This window comes from Misgurnus anguillicaudatus, chromosome 4, assembly GCF_027580225.2.
Source record: "Misgurnus anguillicaudatus chromosome 4, ASM2758022v2, whole genome shotgun sequence".
In the NCBI taxonomy this organism is placed as follows: domain Eukaryota; kingdom Metazoa; phylum Chordata; class Actinopteri; order Cypriniformes; family Cobitidae; genus Misgurnus; species Misgurnus anguillicaudatus.
The window spans coordinates 1,936,277-1,953,267 of record NC_073340.2 but is presented as its reverse complement, the minus strand read 5'-3'; the positions used below and the strand labels follow the sequence as shown (position 1 = coordinate 1,953,267).

The following is a 16,991-nucleotide window of genomic DNA, read 5'->3' as shown; positions in this document are numbered from 1 at the left end:
AGCCACAGAGCTATTTAACAAGCACGATCTTCCGAGATTATATGCTACTAATAATTCATTAATAACTGCTGTTTTCTTGTGCAAAATTAAATATTTATAGTTAAATGTTTATATACATATATTAAAAAAATAATAATTTGGGCGCACGGACGCCCCAAGGGGTCGGCGGCGCCCTTAGCATTTGCCTATTCCGCCTATGCCCAGGGCCGGCCCTGACTGTAGGTATTCTTACATGGGTTTTTACAGTATTTGCTCAGTTCTTGAAAATCCAATTCAATTAATGGAAGTGATTAAAGCTTACTTGATTTTGTACCCCCTTGTCTTGGAATACTACTCCTCAGAAAGCATGCGAGGTCCTGCAGGGGCCTTGCGAATATCGGGTAGAAAGGTGTAGTCACACCTGGTTGAGTCTATTTATCTGGGCTGTGCTGCAGAACCGCAGTGAAATGGCCATCTTTTTCTGGGAGATGGTAAGTTGAGCTGCTGAAGTTTTGTCAATAAAGAAGCTGATTATATTTGTCTTGTCAGTATCATAACTGTGCCTTCTGAATCTCTTCAAAGTGTGGAGAGTCTGTTTTGACGGCTTTGGGAGGTTGCAAACTCTTGAGAGAGCTGTCTAAATTAGAGAATGAGACAGAAGCAAAGCTTTCCATAAGGGATTTGGCTCTGAAGTTTGAGTATATGGCTCATGGTAAGACGATTTTAGAGATGCCTGAATCAAAACAGTTGTTAAAGTAATAATTTACCCATTAAATTGTAAACGGGTTGCTTTAAAGAAAGCGAAAATGTGAATCCATGTGCAAAAGGTGTTTTATTGTAAAATCCCATAAAGGGCCAGCAAACAAATCCAAAGGGTTAATCCAAAATCAGAATCCAAATACAGGCAATGTGTCAGGGCAGGCGGCAGTACAGGCAAAATCCAGATAACAGGCACAGGTCAAAAACAGGAACAGGAACAGATACAGGTAACAGATAAACAGTTTAACAGATACAAAAAACAGGCAGATACTCAGAATGTGGCGATGTAATAATCAGCCGCTAACAGGTGTACAGGAAGTGAATTATATACAAAACAGACAGGAAGTGTGAACTGAAACATGGCATGATGAGTTTCAAAATAAAAGTCCAAACAGAGCAGAGAATCAAAATACAAGTACAAATAACAAAAATACACAGAATACAAGAAAACACAGAACAAAACCTTACAGAAATACACATTTTTATTGAAATGACAGTAGCTGCATTTACAATGAAATGAAAATTGCGAATGAAAATGCTTCATGTTAACACCTCAGTCAAAATAAAAAGAGCCAAACCGAGAAAAACTCTACTTGACATATCTAATCTCAAATCTACTTGATCGGATTAATAACTAAAAACTGGGGCGCTCTGTGCATGTGCAATCTTCTTTTTCATTTTAATGGTGGTTTGCAAACCCACTTAAAGGTGCATTTCGCCAACCTGCTGGACTGGAGTGTGCAGCATATGCACATGTGCAATGACATAGAATTGGCGTAATGACATATGACACAAAGAACGCAAGCATGTGTTGTTGAAGGAAGTCACATGAAGTGAATATCTTGTCATTCTTACATTTTCCTAATCTCCTTCCAATCCTATGTAAAGTGATACGAAACAGGGTTGTCCGATCAGTCCATGATTTATACTCTGATCCACAAACGCGTGAAGCTCTCGCGGACGGTCTCTACAGCACCGCGTGAAGTTGAACATGCTTTTTGGCCACAACTGAATGGGTTTTTTGCTGCTGCTTGATAATCAGTGTGGTACAAAGCTCTGTGTGCTCATCGTTTATTAATTATGACCTAAATATAGACGCACAGAGATTATAGGAGGATTGGGGATCTTGAAACAGCGTGAAACTATATTTGGTCAATGTGTGCATGCCAAATGATCAAATCTGATTTGAAGCTTGTGCCATATAAACACGCACATCAATCACATTACCGATCACATTATTAAGTGTTCATGTAAACGCTATGATAGGATTTATCAATCAGAATGATTTTAACAACATGTTTGTATCAGGCTCTTATGTTTAGGTTCAGTAATTTTACTTTAATGGGAATGAAAAGTTTACTAGTCAGTAATTGAAATGCCTTATTCTCACAAATGTCACTTTGGTAATTTCATTGTAAATTAACAAATTTTGCTTTAGTCAAGTCCATGCAAGCTTTTGTGGCTAAACTTCCACTTCCATAAAAATCTACTTATTATACTTATATATAATAATAACTTCATTTTGAATAGCGCTTTAAAAAGTCATTTCTCAAAGCGCTTTACACAAGCAAAATCAAGATACATAAAATAGGCATGATAAACACATTACAAAAGGTATTACAAACAATGAAGTAAATAGATAAAAAAATGAGAACTAAAAAGAATAAGAAAAAAACAATTAACAAATATCTGGAATCCATTCAGCTGATCTCCGGGTCTGGCCAGAGCACTTTTAGCTTAGCACAATCCATTGAATCTGATTAGACCATTAGCATTGCAAAGAGTTTAGATATTTTTCCTATTTAAAAATTGACACTTTTGTAGTTCGTGTACTAAGACCGACTGAAAATTAAAAGTTGCGATTTTCTAGGCAGATATGGCTTAGAACTATACTCTCAAACGGGCGTAATAATCAAGGATTTTGCTGCTGTAACATGGCTGCAGGAGGCGCAATGATATTACTCACTGCCCGAAAATAGTCCCCTGCCATTGAAAGATACTAAGGGGACTATTTTCGGGCAATGCGTTATATCATTCACACATTAGGCGGCGCGGTGGTCCATGTGTTTGCCACATACGGGTTGTATTCAGGTCCAAGTACTCACAGGGGAATGTTTGAATGTAATTCACAGTCGTTTTGCAAGTCAAAGGCCAGAATTAAGCACATTTGAAGTAGAGGTATTTGATTAAAGTATATCTCCACTTTCTTAAAAAAAAATCCAGATAATTTACTTACCCCCCATGCCATCCAAAATGTTAATGTCTTTCTTTGTTCAGTTGAGAAGAAAGTTATAGACGTTTTTTAAGGAAAACATTCCAGGGGCCTCATTTATCAAGCGTGCTTACGCACAGAAGTGTGCGTAAGGTGTGCGTAGGAACAGTTTTACGCAAAGTGTGAAATTTTTCAAATTGCAATTATACGTAGAAATGTGTGTAAATATACGCACACCTCAAAGTATGCGTATGCAGAGCATCTAGTGGTAGAATAGCGATACTACACAGGACCTTGTTCCAGTGAGTAAAGAAGTGTCTATTTTTTATCCACAAGCAGGTGTTAAAAATGATTAATGTCAGTATGGTAACAGCAAATCAGTATAATGATTGTGATATGTATCTGTATCTGTGAAAGCTCTATATGTGATTTGTATAAATGAAGTCTCCGACAAATGCTTGACACAGTGCAATGGCTTATCTTGCGTTACTGGAAGACTTGGCAAATAATCCATTCCGCCGGTAGCACGTTTTCAATGATCGCGCCAATGATGCTGGTTATATGCTGCTGTCCAAGGTGAAAAGTTGTTTGTCCTCCTCCAGTTGCACTGGTTTCACGTCGGTGTGCTGTGACTAGTTTTTTTTTTGTTGCTGATAATTTAATGTCAACCCACTTTTTTTTATTTCTGGAATTGTTCTCTCCTCATATTTAACGGAATTAAACTCACTGGTAACATGTTCCCATGTAAATTTGTTTTCTTTTGTTAGTCATTACTCCCGCACTAAGTAAACCAAACAGGATGTGTTATTAGGATTTAACCTCATCCACCAGTAACTCAATTTCTGTGTCTGTAAAATTCCTCTTTTACGCTCTCTTTATTATTATTGCGATGAGGGGAAAAAGCACAACCAAGTGACATATAACGGGAGGTGTTGTCACCATATATGTTTCATTGGAGGCGTTTCGGAATGCAAATGACTATGAACGTGCACGAGCATGGTGCTTAAGAACAAGTGGGATTTATCATCAAGGATTACTTACTGATGTGAATACGAACCACGTGCGCAAGTTTGATAAATCCCAATTTTTTTGTACTTACGCACATACTAAATTTCATTCGTAGGTACAAATATAGAACATTTTCTATGCAATGTACCAGGATTTTTCTCAATGTAATAGACTTTGTTTAAGACCCTTATGCCTCGTTTGGGATTGTGTTGAAACTGCAATTTTAAACTACATTGAAACTGTAAACTGTTGAGGTCCAATAAAGTCTTTTAAATTGATTTTTTAAATGATAAAAATAGCATACATATTGATTAAGCTGGCAATTAAATAACAAAGTATTCATGCTTGATTGAACTATTTACATGTTAAAAGAATATTTCATCACTTGAAGAAGGTTTTAACCTTCTCTCTTCTTCCCATTGGCATTATTGTCAGACGTGTTTAGCACATGCTACCAAACCAAAGCAAGCTATTCCTTTAAGCTTTTGATCCGGAAGTCTAAGGTGTGGGGTAATGCTACCTGTCTGAAGATGGCCATGGCAGCAGATGCCCGCCTTTTCTTCAGCCATGATGGAGTGCAGTCCCTGTTATCTCAGATCTGGTGGGGTGATATGGAAAGAGGCACTGCAGCGTGGAAAGTCATCCTGACTATGTTAATTCCTCCTCTTTGCTGCACCAATCTCATTGAATTCAGGTCAGTATTTACCATATGTACATTTGCCAAAATGTTCCTGGATGCACTGTTAAGGTCTGTTCATACTAAACATGAAGATAAACTGCTAAGCGAATGGCAGACAAACTGTGTTGTCACACCAGATACGAAAAGATTGGTCGCTTTGTTATTTCATGCCTGAACATATATGCTACTGAATATTACTGCTTAATATTAAGATGTACATCAACACAAAAAATCACAGGTAGGTTGTCTACAAACCGAAAGGTTGGTGGTTTAACCCCCGGCTCCACCTGACCAGTGTCGAGGTGTCCTTGATCAAGACTCCTAACCCCATCTGCTCCCGACGAGCTGGATGGCGCTTTGCATGGCTGACACCATCGTCGGTGTATGAATGAGTGACTGAATGGGTGGCAACTTGAAAGGCGCCTTGGATGGCCATAGGTCTGTTAAAAACTATATAAAATGCAGTCCATTTACCATTTACATTGCTAGATTTGTAGAATTGCAAATTATAATCCCTGGTATGAATTGCTCTATAGGGATCAGTTGTTCTGATTCTAGCGCATAATCATGTCTTAAAGGTGCAGTGTGTCAATTTTTGCGGCATCTAGTGGTGAAGTTGTGAATTGCAACCAACGGCTCAGTCCACTGCCCACCCCTCGCTTTTGAAACGCATAGAGAAGCTATGGTAGCCGTCAACAGAAAAACATGTCATCAACGGAGACAACTTAGTGAAAAAAGTTTGGCCGTTAAGGGCTTCTGTAAAAACATGGTGGCACAAAATGGTGACTTCCATGTAAGGGGACCCTCTGTGTATGTAGATAACAACGTCTCATTCTGAGGTAATTAAAACATAACGGTCATTATCATTATAAAAAGGTCTTTATATACCCCTGATAATATAGTTTTGTATATTATTTGGCATTTCTGTCAAGAGATCCTTTTTAAAAATTACACACTGCACCTTTAAAATTGTTTTTTTATCCCAGTGTATGTCTGGACTGTATGTTGCGTTGGTTAAAAAACAAACATGTATGTCCTACAGGAAAGTGGAGAATGTGGAAGAGGTGAAATCATCACAGGTGTCCAATCCAGCTTCAGAAGCAGACTGCCACTATGGAGAGACTGTCTTCTCTTTCTCTGATATAAAACACCAGTACATTTACCTTTCTATTTAATGCATAATTTTAAAGTAAAGTCTTTGTAGACACCCATGCCTTCATATGTTACTTTCTTAATATATTACCAGTGATGCTGAGCAAGAGGACTCAAATATCAGACCTCCAACAAAAGGTTTGACTTTAAAAGTTGCTGACCCTGTTTTTGAAGATTTGAATCACATTCTATTCGCCCTCTGTAATGGCAGAATAATTTCAGGGGTAATTTAGTGTTTAGACCGCTATAATCAGTACAAAATACAGTAAGGTTCACTCTGTACAGCATGCCTAAAGGCTTTCAAAACCTAAACATTGGCACTTACGATGCAATAAAATTGTTTATTATTTTGATCAATAGATGCTGCTGTTTTGATGCTAGCAGTTACAATAGGAGTTTACAAACACCCATTGTGTTTCTTTCTTTTAGTTTTTTTCTCCTTTTCTTCTCCATTTCTTCATGTGATCAGGTACAATGATCCATCGCAAAAAGCAGCCCTTTGTAATTACTCGTTGGAAGAAGTTCTGGTATGCCCCCGTCACCGCCTTTCTCGGCAATCTTCTGATGTACTTCATATTTTTGGTCCTGTATGCCTACGTATTACTGGTTGACTTTAAGCCCCCTCCTCCTGAAGGCCCTGCGGCCTCAGAGTATGTGCTCTATTTCTGGGTTTTCACAATCGTGTGTGAAGAGATTCGAGAGGTAGGTGATGCATTTTTCAAATAATTTTTTTATAATTTAAGTATAAATTAGTAAGGCTATTTCATATCGAAACGTGTGTGAGTATAGCAGTTTATCCAGTTTAAAAAAACATACTAATCTGGATAAATGAAGGTCAATATCTATTATTTTCAAATTGTTTTCTCCTTTACTCCTAGACATTAATTGTAGGAAGCAAGACAGTTGCCCAGAGGTTGTTGCTGTATTTCCAAGATGTCTGGAATAAGTTTGATATCCTTGCCATCTCCCTCTTCATTGTTGGTTTGTGCTGCAGGTATTAACCATTGACAGTTAGTTCTTTTCCATTTGGAATTACATTTACGGAATTGATAGACATTTTTATCCAAATCAACTTAAAATGCATTACAAGGCATATACTTTACTAGTATGTGTGTTCCCTGGGGATTAAAGCTATGACCTTTTGTACTGCTAATGCAATACTCTCTACAGAATCAACTGAATTATATAATAGGTTAATAAAGATAATGTTAACACTTTACAAAATGGTTTTATTAGTAAACATTAATTAAAGGTGCTCTAAGCGAATTCACGCATTTTAGACCATAAAACATTTTTTGTTACATACAGCAAACATCTCCTCACTATCTGCTTGCTGCCGGTCCGCTGATCAAACTGTAAAAAAAGCGCAATCTCTGTAGACAGCCTAGGCTCCACAAACTGCAATAAAAACACAGTGGACAAACCTACCACCAGAAACCATAACAAAGTGTTCCAGCCAATAAACGACAAGAAGGATTTGGGAGTGTGGGTTGGGCATGTTCATGAAAGCATGGAAGGGAGGGGGAGGAGTTAGCTACGCTCCGTTTGTTTGAAAACAGTTCAAAGATCAACAAAAAGTAGCGTCACACAGATTCGCTTAGAGCGCCTTTAATCCATTAACCAACATGAACAAACAATAAACAATATAGTTTTTGTAATAGACAATACAGTTCATTGTGTTAGTTAATTGTGCTTTAATTAATGTTAACAGCTAAAACACTTGATTTTATAAATGTATTAATAAATGCTGAAATTAAGATTAAATAAGATCAATAAATGTTACTTAATAAATTAAATTTATATATCTTATAAAATTTACGTACAGCTTTGGATTTTTTGTTTTCTTATGTATTTATTTTGTATTTACTAACTGATGATTAACTCATATGATTATGGCTACATTTCTGACACTTGTGTCTGTTTCAGAATGTTTAATTGGTCGTTCAGCATAGGACGTGGCATATTGTGTATGGACTACATGGTGTTTACGCTCAGACTGATTCACATTTTCACCGTTCACAGACAGCTGGGCCCCAAAATCATTATACTGGGCAAAATGGTGAGAGAAATAGAAGTGCCAGAAAAAGAAGTCTTTAACTAAACCTAAAAGTTGTGTATTTTCAAGTTAAGCTCTCTAGACGATAACAAGCAAACAATATACAGTACAGATGTGGTCCTTTAAATGCACGTCACAGGCTCCTCCACGGCTTCCCGATCGCTTTCATTCTGGGCGATGGCGTCTCCGTTCCCTCGAGCGCGGTGTCTGATTCTCGGACATCGGTTGGTAAATCATTCCAGAGCTTAGGGGCTAAGTAGGAAAAGGATCTTCAACTTTTAGATACTTTTGATAGTCTAGGGATAATCAAGAGACCAGAATTTTGCGACCGTAGTGTGCGTGATGGATTGTATTCTGATAGTAATTCTCTAAGATATGAGGGTGCTAGACCATTTAAAGCTTTGTAGGTGATTAATGATATTTTAAATTGTATGCGATATTTAACTGGTAGCCAGTGTAAAGATGCCAGAATTGGGCTTATGTGGTCATACTTCTTAGATTGAGTAAGTACCCTTGCAGAAGCGTTTTGAACTAGCTGAAGCTTGTTTACCTGATTTGCATGGCATCCCCCGAGTAGCGAGTTACAATAGTCTATTCTAGAGGTCATAAAAGCATGGATAAGCTTCTCTGCGTCAGATGTAGAAAGTATATGGCGTATTTTTGAGATATTTCTAAGATGGAAGAATGCTATCCGGCAGACGTTGGTGATATGACTATCGAAGGATAAGTTGCTGTCGAACATCACACCTAAGTTCCTAACCGTGGAAGATGGCACCACAGTGCAGCCATCTATGTGCAACTTGTAATCTGACATATTATGTTTGTAGCGATTCGGTTCAATAATAAGTATCTCTGTCTTATTGGAGTTGAGCTTAAGAAAATGATGTGCCATCCAGTCACTAACATCGCTAATGCAGTCTGTTAGCTTAGAAAACATGTGTGTTTCGCTGGGATGTGAGGAGATGTAAAGCTGGGTATCATCCACATAGCAGTGAAAACTTATGTTTCCTGATAATGTTACCTAGGGGTAACATATATAACGAGAACAGGATAGGACCTAAAACTGATCCCTGCGGTACACCGTATTTAACCAGGGAGTGATATGACCCTTCCTCATTTACATAAACAAAGTGATAGCGATTGGTTAGATACAACCTAAACCAGGCTAACGCCTGACCACTGATGCCAACATAGTTTTCTAGTCTATTGAGTAAGATTGTGTGATCTATTGTGTCAAAGGCTGCACTAAGGTCTAGTAATATAAGGATTGAGATTTCACCACGATCAGATGTTAATAGGAGGTCATTTGTAACTCTAAGCAGCGCTGTCTCTGTGCTATGGTGGGGCCTGAATCCTGATTGGAACTTTTCATATGTACTATTATTTTTCAAGAATGTGCGTAACTGGCTTGCCACTGCGTTTTCTAATATTTTCGAAAGAAAAGGGAGATTTGAGTTTTGTCTAAAGTTATTAAGTTCTCCCTGATCAAGCTGTGGTTTTTTAATCAGCGGTTTAATAACTGCTAGTTTGAAAGCTGTTATACGTATCCTATTTCAAGTGATGAGTAAAAGATATTTAGTTCCGGGGTTGACACTACAGGGAATACCTCTAAGTAGTTTTGTGGGAACGGGGTCTAATATACAGGACAATGATTTGGATGATGTGACTATTTTAGAGAGCTCATCTATTGTAGTAGGTTTAAATGAATCAAGATATTCGTATGGTAATCTAGTGTTAAATGAACTAATGGGTAGAGTGGTGGCTGCTTGGGTAGCTACGATGTTTTCCCTAATAGCCGTAATTTTGTTAGAAAAGAAGTTCATGAAATCGTTACTATTGTGTTGAAGTTTACTATTGTTTTGAAGTTTACTATTGGTTTCTGTTTGTTCTTTGTTTCTAGTCAGTTTCGCAACTGTGCTAAAGAGGATTATGATTCTCATTTATAAGCTTGCTGAGATAGGTAGATCTGGCGGTTTTAATAGCCTGTCTGTAGTGTTTAACCCTCTCTTTCCATGCTTTATGCCATACCTCTAACTTTGTGCTTCTATAATTTCTTTCCATTTTTCTAGCTGCCTTTCTAAGGGCTGCAGTGTGATGGTCATACTATGGAGCTGGCGACTTTTCTTTGATTCTATTTTTTCGAATGGGAGCAACGGCATCCAATGTGTTGGAACAAACATTGTTCAGGTTTTCTATTACAATATCTAGATCGTCACAGTTATCTGCTACATGTTTCATTTGGGACAGGTCTGGAAGAGTGCTAATAAAGTTATCTTTAGTGGTGGAAATTATTGTTCTGGCTAGTCGGTAGCATGTTATGGATCGAGTGATTCTATCTAGAAGTACAGTGTATGACACAAGGTAATGGTCAAAAACTGCATCACTCTGAGGTGATATTTTGATGTCATTAATATTGAGTCCGAGTGACAGAATTAAGTCTAATGTGTGCTTACGAGTATGCGTGGGCCCTGTCACGTTTAGTCTAATATTGAGAGAATTCAGAACCTCCATAAACGCACGTCCTAATTCATCTTTTGGGTTATCCACATGGATATTAAAATCACCAACAATAAGAGCTTTATCTACAGTGACTACAAGCTCAGACAGGAAATCTGCATGGTGGCCCGGAGGTCTATAGATTGTAGCTAAGGCAAAAGAAAGCTGTTTGTTGTTACAAACAGTTATTTCCATATTTAACAACATTAGTTCAAATGATTTAAATTATAGCTCAGATTAATTATTTCATTGACAATAGGTTCTTTATTGGTAAGCGAGCTAATGTTAAGAAGGTTGAATTTTAACATTCGAGGTTCATCTGTTAATGTATTGTTTTTTAATTTTATGTTAGCCAGATTTGTACCAGATGTGGCAAGCGGTGCTCTGTATTTGTTTGTTCGGGTAAAAGATACAGTTGAAATGTGTTGATATTTTGGTAAGATCGACTCAAAGTGCTGGGATATAAGTGATCTTGACATATCACGGCAGCTAACAGACGGACGGTTAAGCTGATCCGTCTGTTTCCTGACCTGGGCCCTGGATAGTCAGACTATATCAGAATTAAGACTATTGATCAGATTTCTAGTGAGTATAGCACTTCCTTCCGATGACGGATGAAGGCCATCTCGGGTTAGGAGGAATGGTCTCCCCCAGAAATGCTTCCAATTGTCTATAAACCCTACGTTATGCTGAGGGCACCACTTTGACATCCAGCCATTTAGAGACACTAATCTACTGTGTGTTTCATCTCCCTGGTAGGCGGGGAGGGGACCAGAGCATATTACATTGTCTGACATTGTTTTTGCAATTTCACACATCTCCTTAATAGTATCTTTGGTGATTTCCGACTGGTGAAGCCTGGTGTCATTCGTGCCAGCGTGATAACAATCTTAGAAAACTTCCGCTTAGCATTAGCCAGCACTTTAAGTTTGGATCTAATGTCAGATGTTCTGGCTCCCGGTATACAGTCGACTATGGTGTTTGGTGCCTCAATGTTAATGTTCCTGAGTATAGAATCTCCAATGACCAGGGCACTTTTAACAGGCGTTTCAGCTGGTGTACTGCTTAGGGGATTGAATCTGTTAGAAATTACCGTATGGGTCTTAGATGGATGCCGTATATGACTATGCCGCCTGACAGTCACCCAGTTAGTCCGCCGACTTGACTCTGATGTCGGAACCGAGCCATGTGTATTTTGATAAACACTATGCTCGCTCGATACAGTATTTGTAAAATTTACATTAGCATCTGATGTCGTAACCGAGCCATTAGTCTTTCGCTTAACACTATGGACGCCCGATACAGTATGTGTAACAGTAACATTAGCGGTTTTGCTATCCTCAACTAGCGTTCGGATGCGCGATTCTAGTTCAGCAACCTTCTCAGTCAACCTTACTACTTCAATACACTTAGTGCATGTAAACCCCTCTATGCTAACGGCAGAAGCTAAACTATACATGTGGCAAGTAGTACATGTTACAATAACAAGCGGAGTCTTACCGCTTTCATGCTGGGCGATGGCGTCTTTGTTTACCCGAACGCGGTCCGCGGAGCTGCATCGCGTGGGGTGCTCGCTTGTTGCACGCCTCGGTCGCTTGTGGACGTCCAGAGTCAGGGTGAAGTGGGCGCTGTACCCTGCGTTGGATCTGCTAAAACCGGGAATCAACTCCTCCACAGCTTCACGCTCAGGTGAGGACAGGTCATATATCAGATGAATCCGCCATTAGATCGGCAAATGCTAACTTCAGCCGGCACCGTTTATTGATGCTAGCGGGCTATATGCTAACACTGGGTGTTTATTAGTGATAAATCGTTTCACGTGGTAGTACTGCTCAATAATCGTCACGGTAAAGTATTCCTAGGATAAACTAATAATTTATATTATATAAATAGGAATAAGGTTATGAACTCGACGGAGCTCCGATGCACGATCTGTACAGCAGCTCAGGATCAGAACATCATACACTATTTGTATGTCTATTATTTTTTATAATTAAAATTTTATTGTGGGTGTTTTCTCACACTCATGATGTGGCGTGAAGTAAAAACTATATACAGTTTTGAAAACGTTTTGAGTGTTTAAGTCAAATCTTGTAAGGCTTCGGTGTGTTGTTCCTTGCGCCACCTGGTGGATATTCTGTGAAGCAAAGCACATTTATTTAACTTTAAATAAAAGTACTTGCAAGATAATGTGGGACAAATTGCTGGATGCCGGAGAGAGAAAGCACGCATTCTTAAAGGCCACATCTGTACATGCATTGATTTGCCTCGGAATTAAAATCAAGATGGTCTGTAATACCTACAAAAAGCTATTCATTAGCAATTTTGAGACCAAAATACAACATTTGACTATGGGATTTTAAAATAAATTGTGTTAAAAATGACCATGAAAATTAGTTGATATTATGATATTAGTTTAATACCGTTTTTCCTGTGTTTTTGAAGCTATGGTTAAGGTGTGCAATATAACATGTTTATGTTTCCTCTGTGGAAAAACAAAGTATTTTTGACACAATTTACTTATCTCTACACTGCTGTTTCACTTACGTAAAAACGTGCTGATGTCTTCCTTGTTCTAAGTCTCTGCAGAAATACGTAACAAGTTCTGATTGTGTGGCTTGTTTTTGTGTGTTGTGATTCGACCAGTGATATGGCACTGATGTATTTTAAGATATGTCAGTTCAAATAATTTTCAGTTAAGACAGCTCAAACATGCATTTTACTCTAGGACAAATCTTTTAAGCCCTGTCTGCGAAACCGGGCCATTGTGTGCCATCTTTAATACAGATAAATAATAATAAAATCACAAACAACTGGAGCCAATACTGTACTGTACTTTAAATGATTTTTCTTCACTCTTCTTTGTATTTTTGATGTTTTCTTTAACCACAGATAAAGGATGCATTCTTTTTCTTATTCTTTCTGGGACTGTGGCTAATTGCATACGGAGTGGCAAATCAAGCTCTACTTTATACATATGACCCAAGCCCTGATCGGTTGTTTCGACGAGTATTGTACAGACCGTATTTGCATATATTTGGACAGATTCCTGTAGAGGAAATAGACAGTATGTTACAGACACTTCTGACCATGTATATGAATTAAATTTTACAGTTTCTGGTTTGCAAACATTGACTTAATTGCATATTTCTGTGTGTGTGTGTTAAGCTGGCAAGTCTTGGGACAGAGACTGCACAGATAATTTGACATTGATTGATGGGGGGGAAGAGCCATGCAGAGATACCACCCACAACTGGCTTGTGGTAATTTTGCTGGTTGTTTTTCTACTTGTTACCAACATCCTCCTTGTAAACCTACTCATCGCCACATTTAGGTATGTCTCTTCATCCATCTGTTTAGCCATAGATCTTTTCATTCTGTCTGTCTTCCTGTAAGGGTGTAATGTCTTTGTTTTCCTTTGTGTCCGTCTCTGCAGCTATACCTTCTCTAAAGTTCAAGAGCGCAGTGACACATACTGGAAGTTTCAGCGCTATAATCTGATAGTGGAGTATCATTCACGTCCAACTCTGGCTCCACCCTTTATCATCCTGTCCCACATCAATCTTTTGATCAAAAGACGGCTCCGCAAAGTCCCATCTACAAAAATTCAGCATTTTGGTAAAGTTAGAAAAAGCAGATGCCATTTGCATGCTAGTCACTGTATTTAGTTAATGTGTTAATGTGTTTGGCTATTCTGAAAATGTATGTGTTGAAATCTTAATGCCACACCCCATACAATGACATGGTTGAATTGTGTGTGTTAAGAGGTTCCAATAAGAGGAGACCTTTTCTGTTCCAGCATGGTAAAGCCCCGTGCACAAAGTGGGTATAAAAAGAAATAAAGAAGGGCAGTGCTCTTACACACAGTGCGGAGTGTCACTGTGATTAAAACTGTTATTACACGTCAATTATCATATAATCTACACCATATTTGTTATATATGAAATATTTACACTAATTCAAAGATTCAAAGTTTTTATTTAATATGCACACTTTCCAGCACAACAAAATTCCTACTTTGCTTTTCACACCAGTTCCGTTAAAAATATTAAACATATGGGGTGGTTTCTTGGACAGGGTTTAGATTAATCCAGGACTAGGCCTTATTTACTGTATATTAGGACATTTACATAGTTTTATACAAACATACATTGCAAAACATTACTGGTGCGCATCTGGACACAAAATAATGGCAGTGATCAATTTTAAGATATATTAATGCAAAATGTTTACATTTAAGACAGCTCAAACATACATTTTAGCCTGAGACTAGGCCCAAACCCTGCCAGCAACCCTGCCCTATAATTTACAAAATTTAATTTACATAATTTAACAATTTTTATAATTTCATGTTAACATTTGTACTTGTCTTTAATTTTCCTTTTACGTAGCACTGGACATAAATCCTAAAACTGCTAACAAGTTGAAAAAATGGGAGGCTTTGCAGAAAGATAACTTCCTATCTGTCGAGAGTAAAAAACTAAGAGGGACTGACACCGAAAGGCTGAAGCGAATTAATGCCAAGTGAGTGCAAAACCAATGCAATCTTTAAAAAAATATATAAGAAAAATGTATTACTGTCATGGTCTTGCCAGACCTTTGTGTTAGATTCGGGTCTGAGTTCATATGGCAAGACCATGACAGTACTGTGTTCTATGTGGGGACACGTGGAGTCATATTGTGTGTTGTGGCCACGTGTTCTCAGTGTCTTGTCACTTTTACCCCACTCCCTTTTGTGCTCCCGTTTTAATTATGTAATGATTTTCACCTGTTCCTCATTTGAGTGTTTGTCTTTATAATGCCCTCTCGTTCTCTGTCTTGTGCTCGTACGTTCGTTTTGATACAGTGTTTTAATTCACGCCTTCCGTGTTGGCTGTATCTCATTCCCTAAGTCCTGGTTATTTAGTGTTTAGTGTTGTTCCTTTGTTAAGTTTAGTCTCCTTATCGTATGTTACCCGTTTTACCCCCTCGTGGGTGTTTTATGTTGTAATTTGTAAATAAATCTTCAGTTTATTTACGTTCGTCTGCACAAAATGATGATTATTCAATTCAATTTATTTTTTATTTATATAGCGCTTTTCACAAATGTTAATTGTTGCAAAGCAGCTTTACATGAGTAGATGTAAAGGAGAACACAGAAAATCAATAGATAATATAAGAAGTAGAATATAACGGCTAAGGTTAAACCGTACAAGCTAGCGAATTAATAATGTAACGTATACAGTAAAGTGCTAAGTTAAGCCAAAGTTGGCTGACTCTCCCTGGGACGAAAAAAACCCCTAGGAGAAAACCCGGTGGGAAAAACTCCTAGAAGGACAAAAACCCTTGGGAGAAATTAATATATTTATATATATAGATACGGTAGGGATAGGAAGCGGGTAAGTGGATTAAACTGGTTCAGCCGTTGGTCGTTGATTATGCAGATTTTAAAATGTTAAAAGACCTCCACAGTCTGAATATGATCTTTGAATTTGATTGAATAAGATGATGCGTGCATAGCTATTCTATTCCCTAACCCCAACCCTCATAGAAAACTTTCTCCTACTTCAGATTTTCAATAAACATAAATTTTTTATTAATATGTTTGTTTCCTCATGGGGACCTCAAAATGTCCCCTCAAGGTCAAACATTTACTGGTATATCTGTCTCTATGGGCACATTTGGTCCCAACGATGTAAGTGGGGACACGTGGAGTTATATTGTATATGTGACTCCACGTGTTTCTACTGTCTTGTCGCTGTCATGGTCTTGCCAGACTTTGGTGTATGATTCAGGTCTAATTTCAGAGGGCAAGGTCATGGCAGCATTGTGTTTTGTGTGGGGACACGTGTTTGCACATCATGTATTTGTGTCACGTGTTCCCAGTGTCTTGTCACTTTTACCCTACTCCCTTATGTACTCGTGTCTTACGTAATTAATTATGTTCACCTGTTTCCCATTGATGTGGTGTCTTTATTATGCCCTCTCGTTCTCTGTCGTGTGCGCGTTCGTTCGTCTGAATTCAGTGTGTGTTGTCCCGTCTTCCGGAGCACCTGAATCATTTCTCAGAGTCTGTTTTGTTATTTTGGTATCCCGTGTTTGTTCCCCAGTTCTGTGTTCCATCACTACTGTTTATTCATCTTCTGTTTTACCCCCTCGTGGGTTTTTGTGTTTATTTAATAAATCCTCAGTTTTATTTTTATACATCATCTGCGTTTGGGTTCTCCCTTATTCCTGTCGTGACAGTAATAATTACCCCAACACACACACACACACACACACACACACACACAAATATATACAGTGCCCTCCATAAATATCAGGAAAGTAAAGGCAAAATGTCTCTGTTTGCTGTGGAAACCAGAAATTGCTAAGATAAATATCAAAAGTGTAATATGTATATGTTGAACAGCACCCCAAATAATGGCAATTCTCCTTGAGGCATAAATCAAGAATGAAAACAAATCAAGATATGTATTAAAGACGAGAAAAATATGAAGAGTTTGGTTCCAAAACCAGATAATTCTTTGATTGTGCATTCCAATTAATATTAATCAAACTGCTGTTGGTTTGTGTTGATTTAACTAACTAGCACAATAAAACACAATAAAAACATGATAACATATAATGAACATGTTGTGAAATTATTTTAAAAACTGAGTTATCTGGTT

The 16,991-nt window shown here is 38.0% G+C and overlaps 1 protein-coding gene across 2 annotated transcripts in view; it reads left to right on the top strand.

The window, feature by feature from the left end:
• The window catches only part of LOC129421552 (transient receptor potential cation channel subfamily M member 4), a 188,401-nt gene that overhangs the window by 127,694 nt on the left and 43,716 nt on the right, over window positions 1-16,991 (top strand). For both annotated transcript variants that reach the window (XR_012369175.1, XM_073866543.1), the window contains exons 13-24: window positions 342-470; window positions 562-691; window positions 4,394-4,652; window positions 5,680-5,790; window positions 5,884-5,927; window positions 6,259-6,491; window positions 6,668-6,783; window positions 7,716-7,848; window positions 13,234-13,408; window positions 13,510-13,675; window positions 13,778-13,959; window positions 14,733-14,865. Coding sequence is in view for 1 of the 2 variants with exons in the window: in XM_073866543.1 (XP_073722644.1) it covers window positions 342-470; window positions 562-691; window positions 4,394-4,652; window positions 5,680-5,790; window positions 5,884-5,927; window positions 6,259-6,491; window positions 6,668-6,783; window positions 7,716-7,848; window positions 13,234-13,408; window positions 13,510-13,675; window positions 13,778-13,959; window positions 14,733-14,865 (1,811 nt within the window). In the remaining variant the exon portion in view is untranslated. The remainder of the gene's footprint in view (window positions 1-341; window positions 471-561; window positions 692-4,393; window positions 4,653-5,679; window positions 5,791-5,883; window positions 5,928-6,258; window positions 6,492-6,667; window positions 6,784-7,715; window positions 7,849-13,233; window positions 13,409-13,509; window positions 13,676-13,777; window positions 13,960-14,732; window positions 14,866-16,991) is intronic.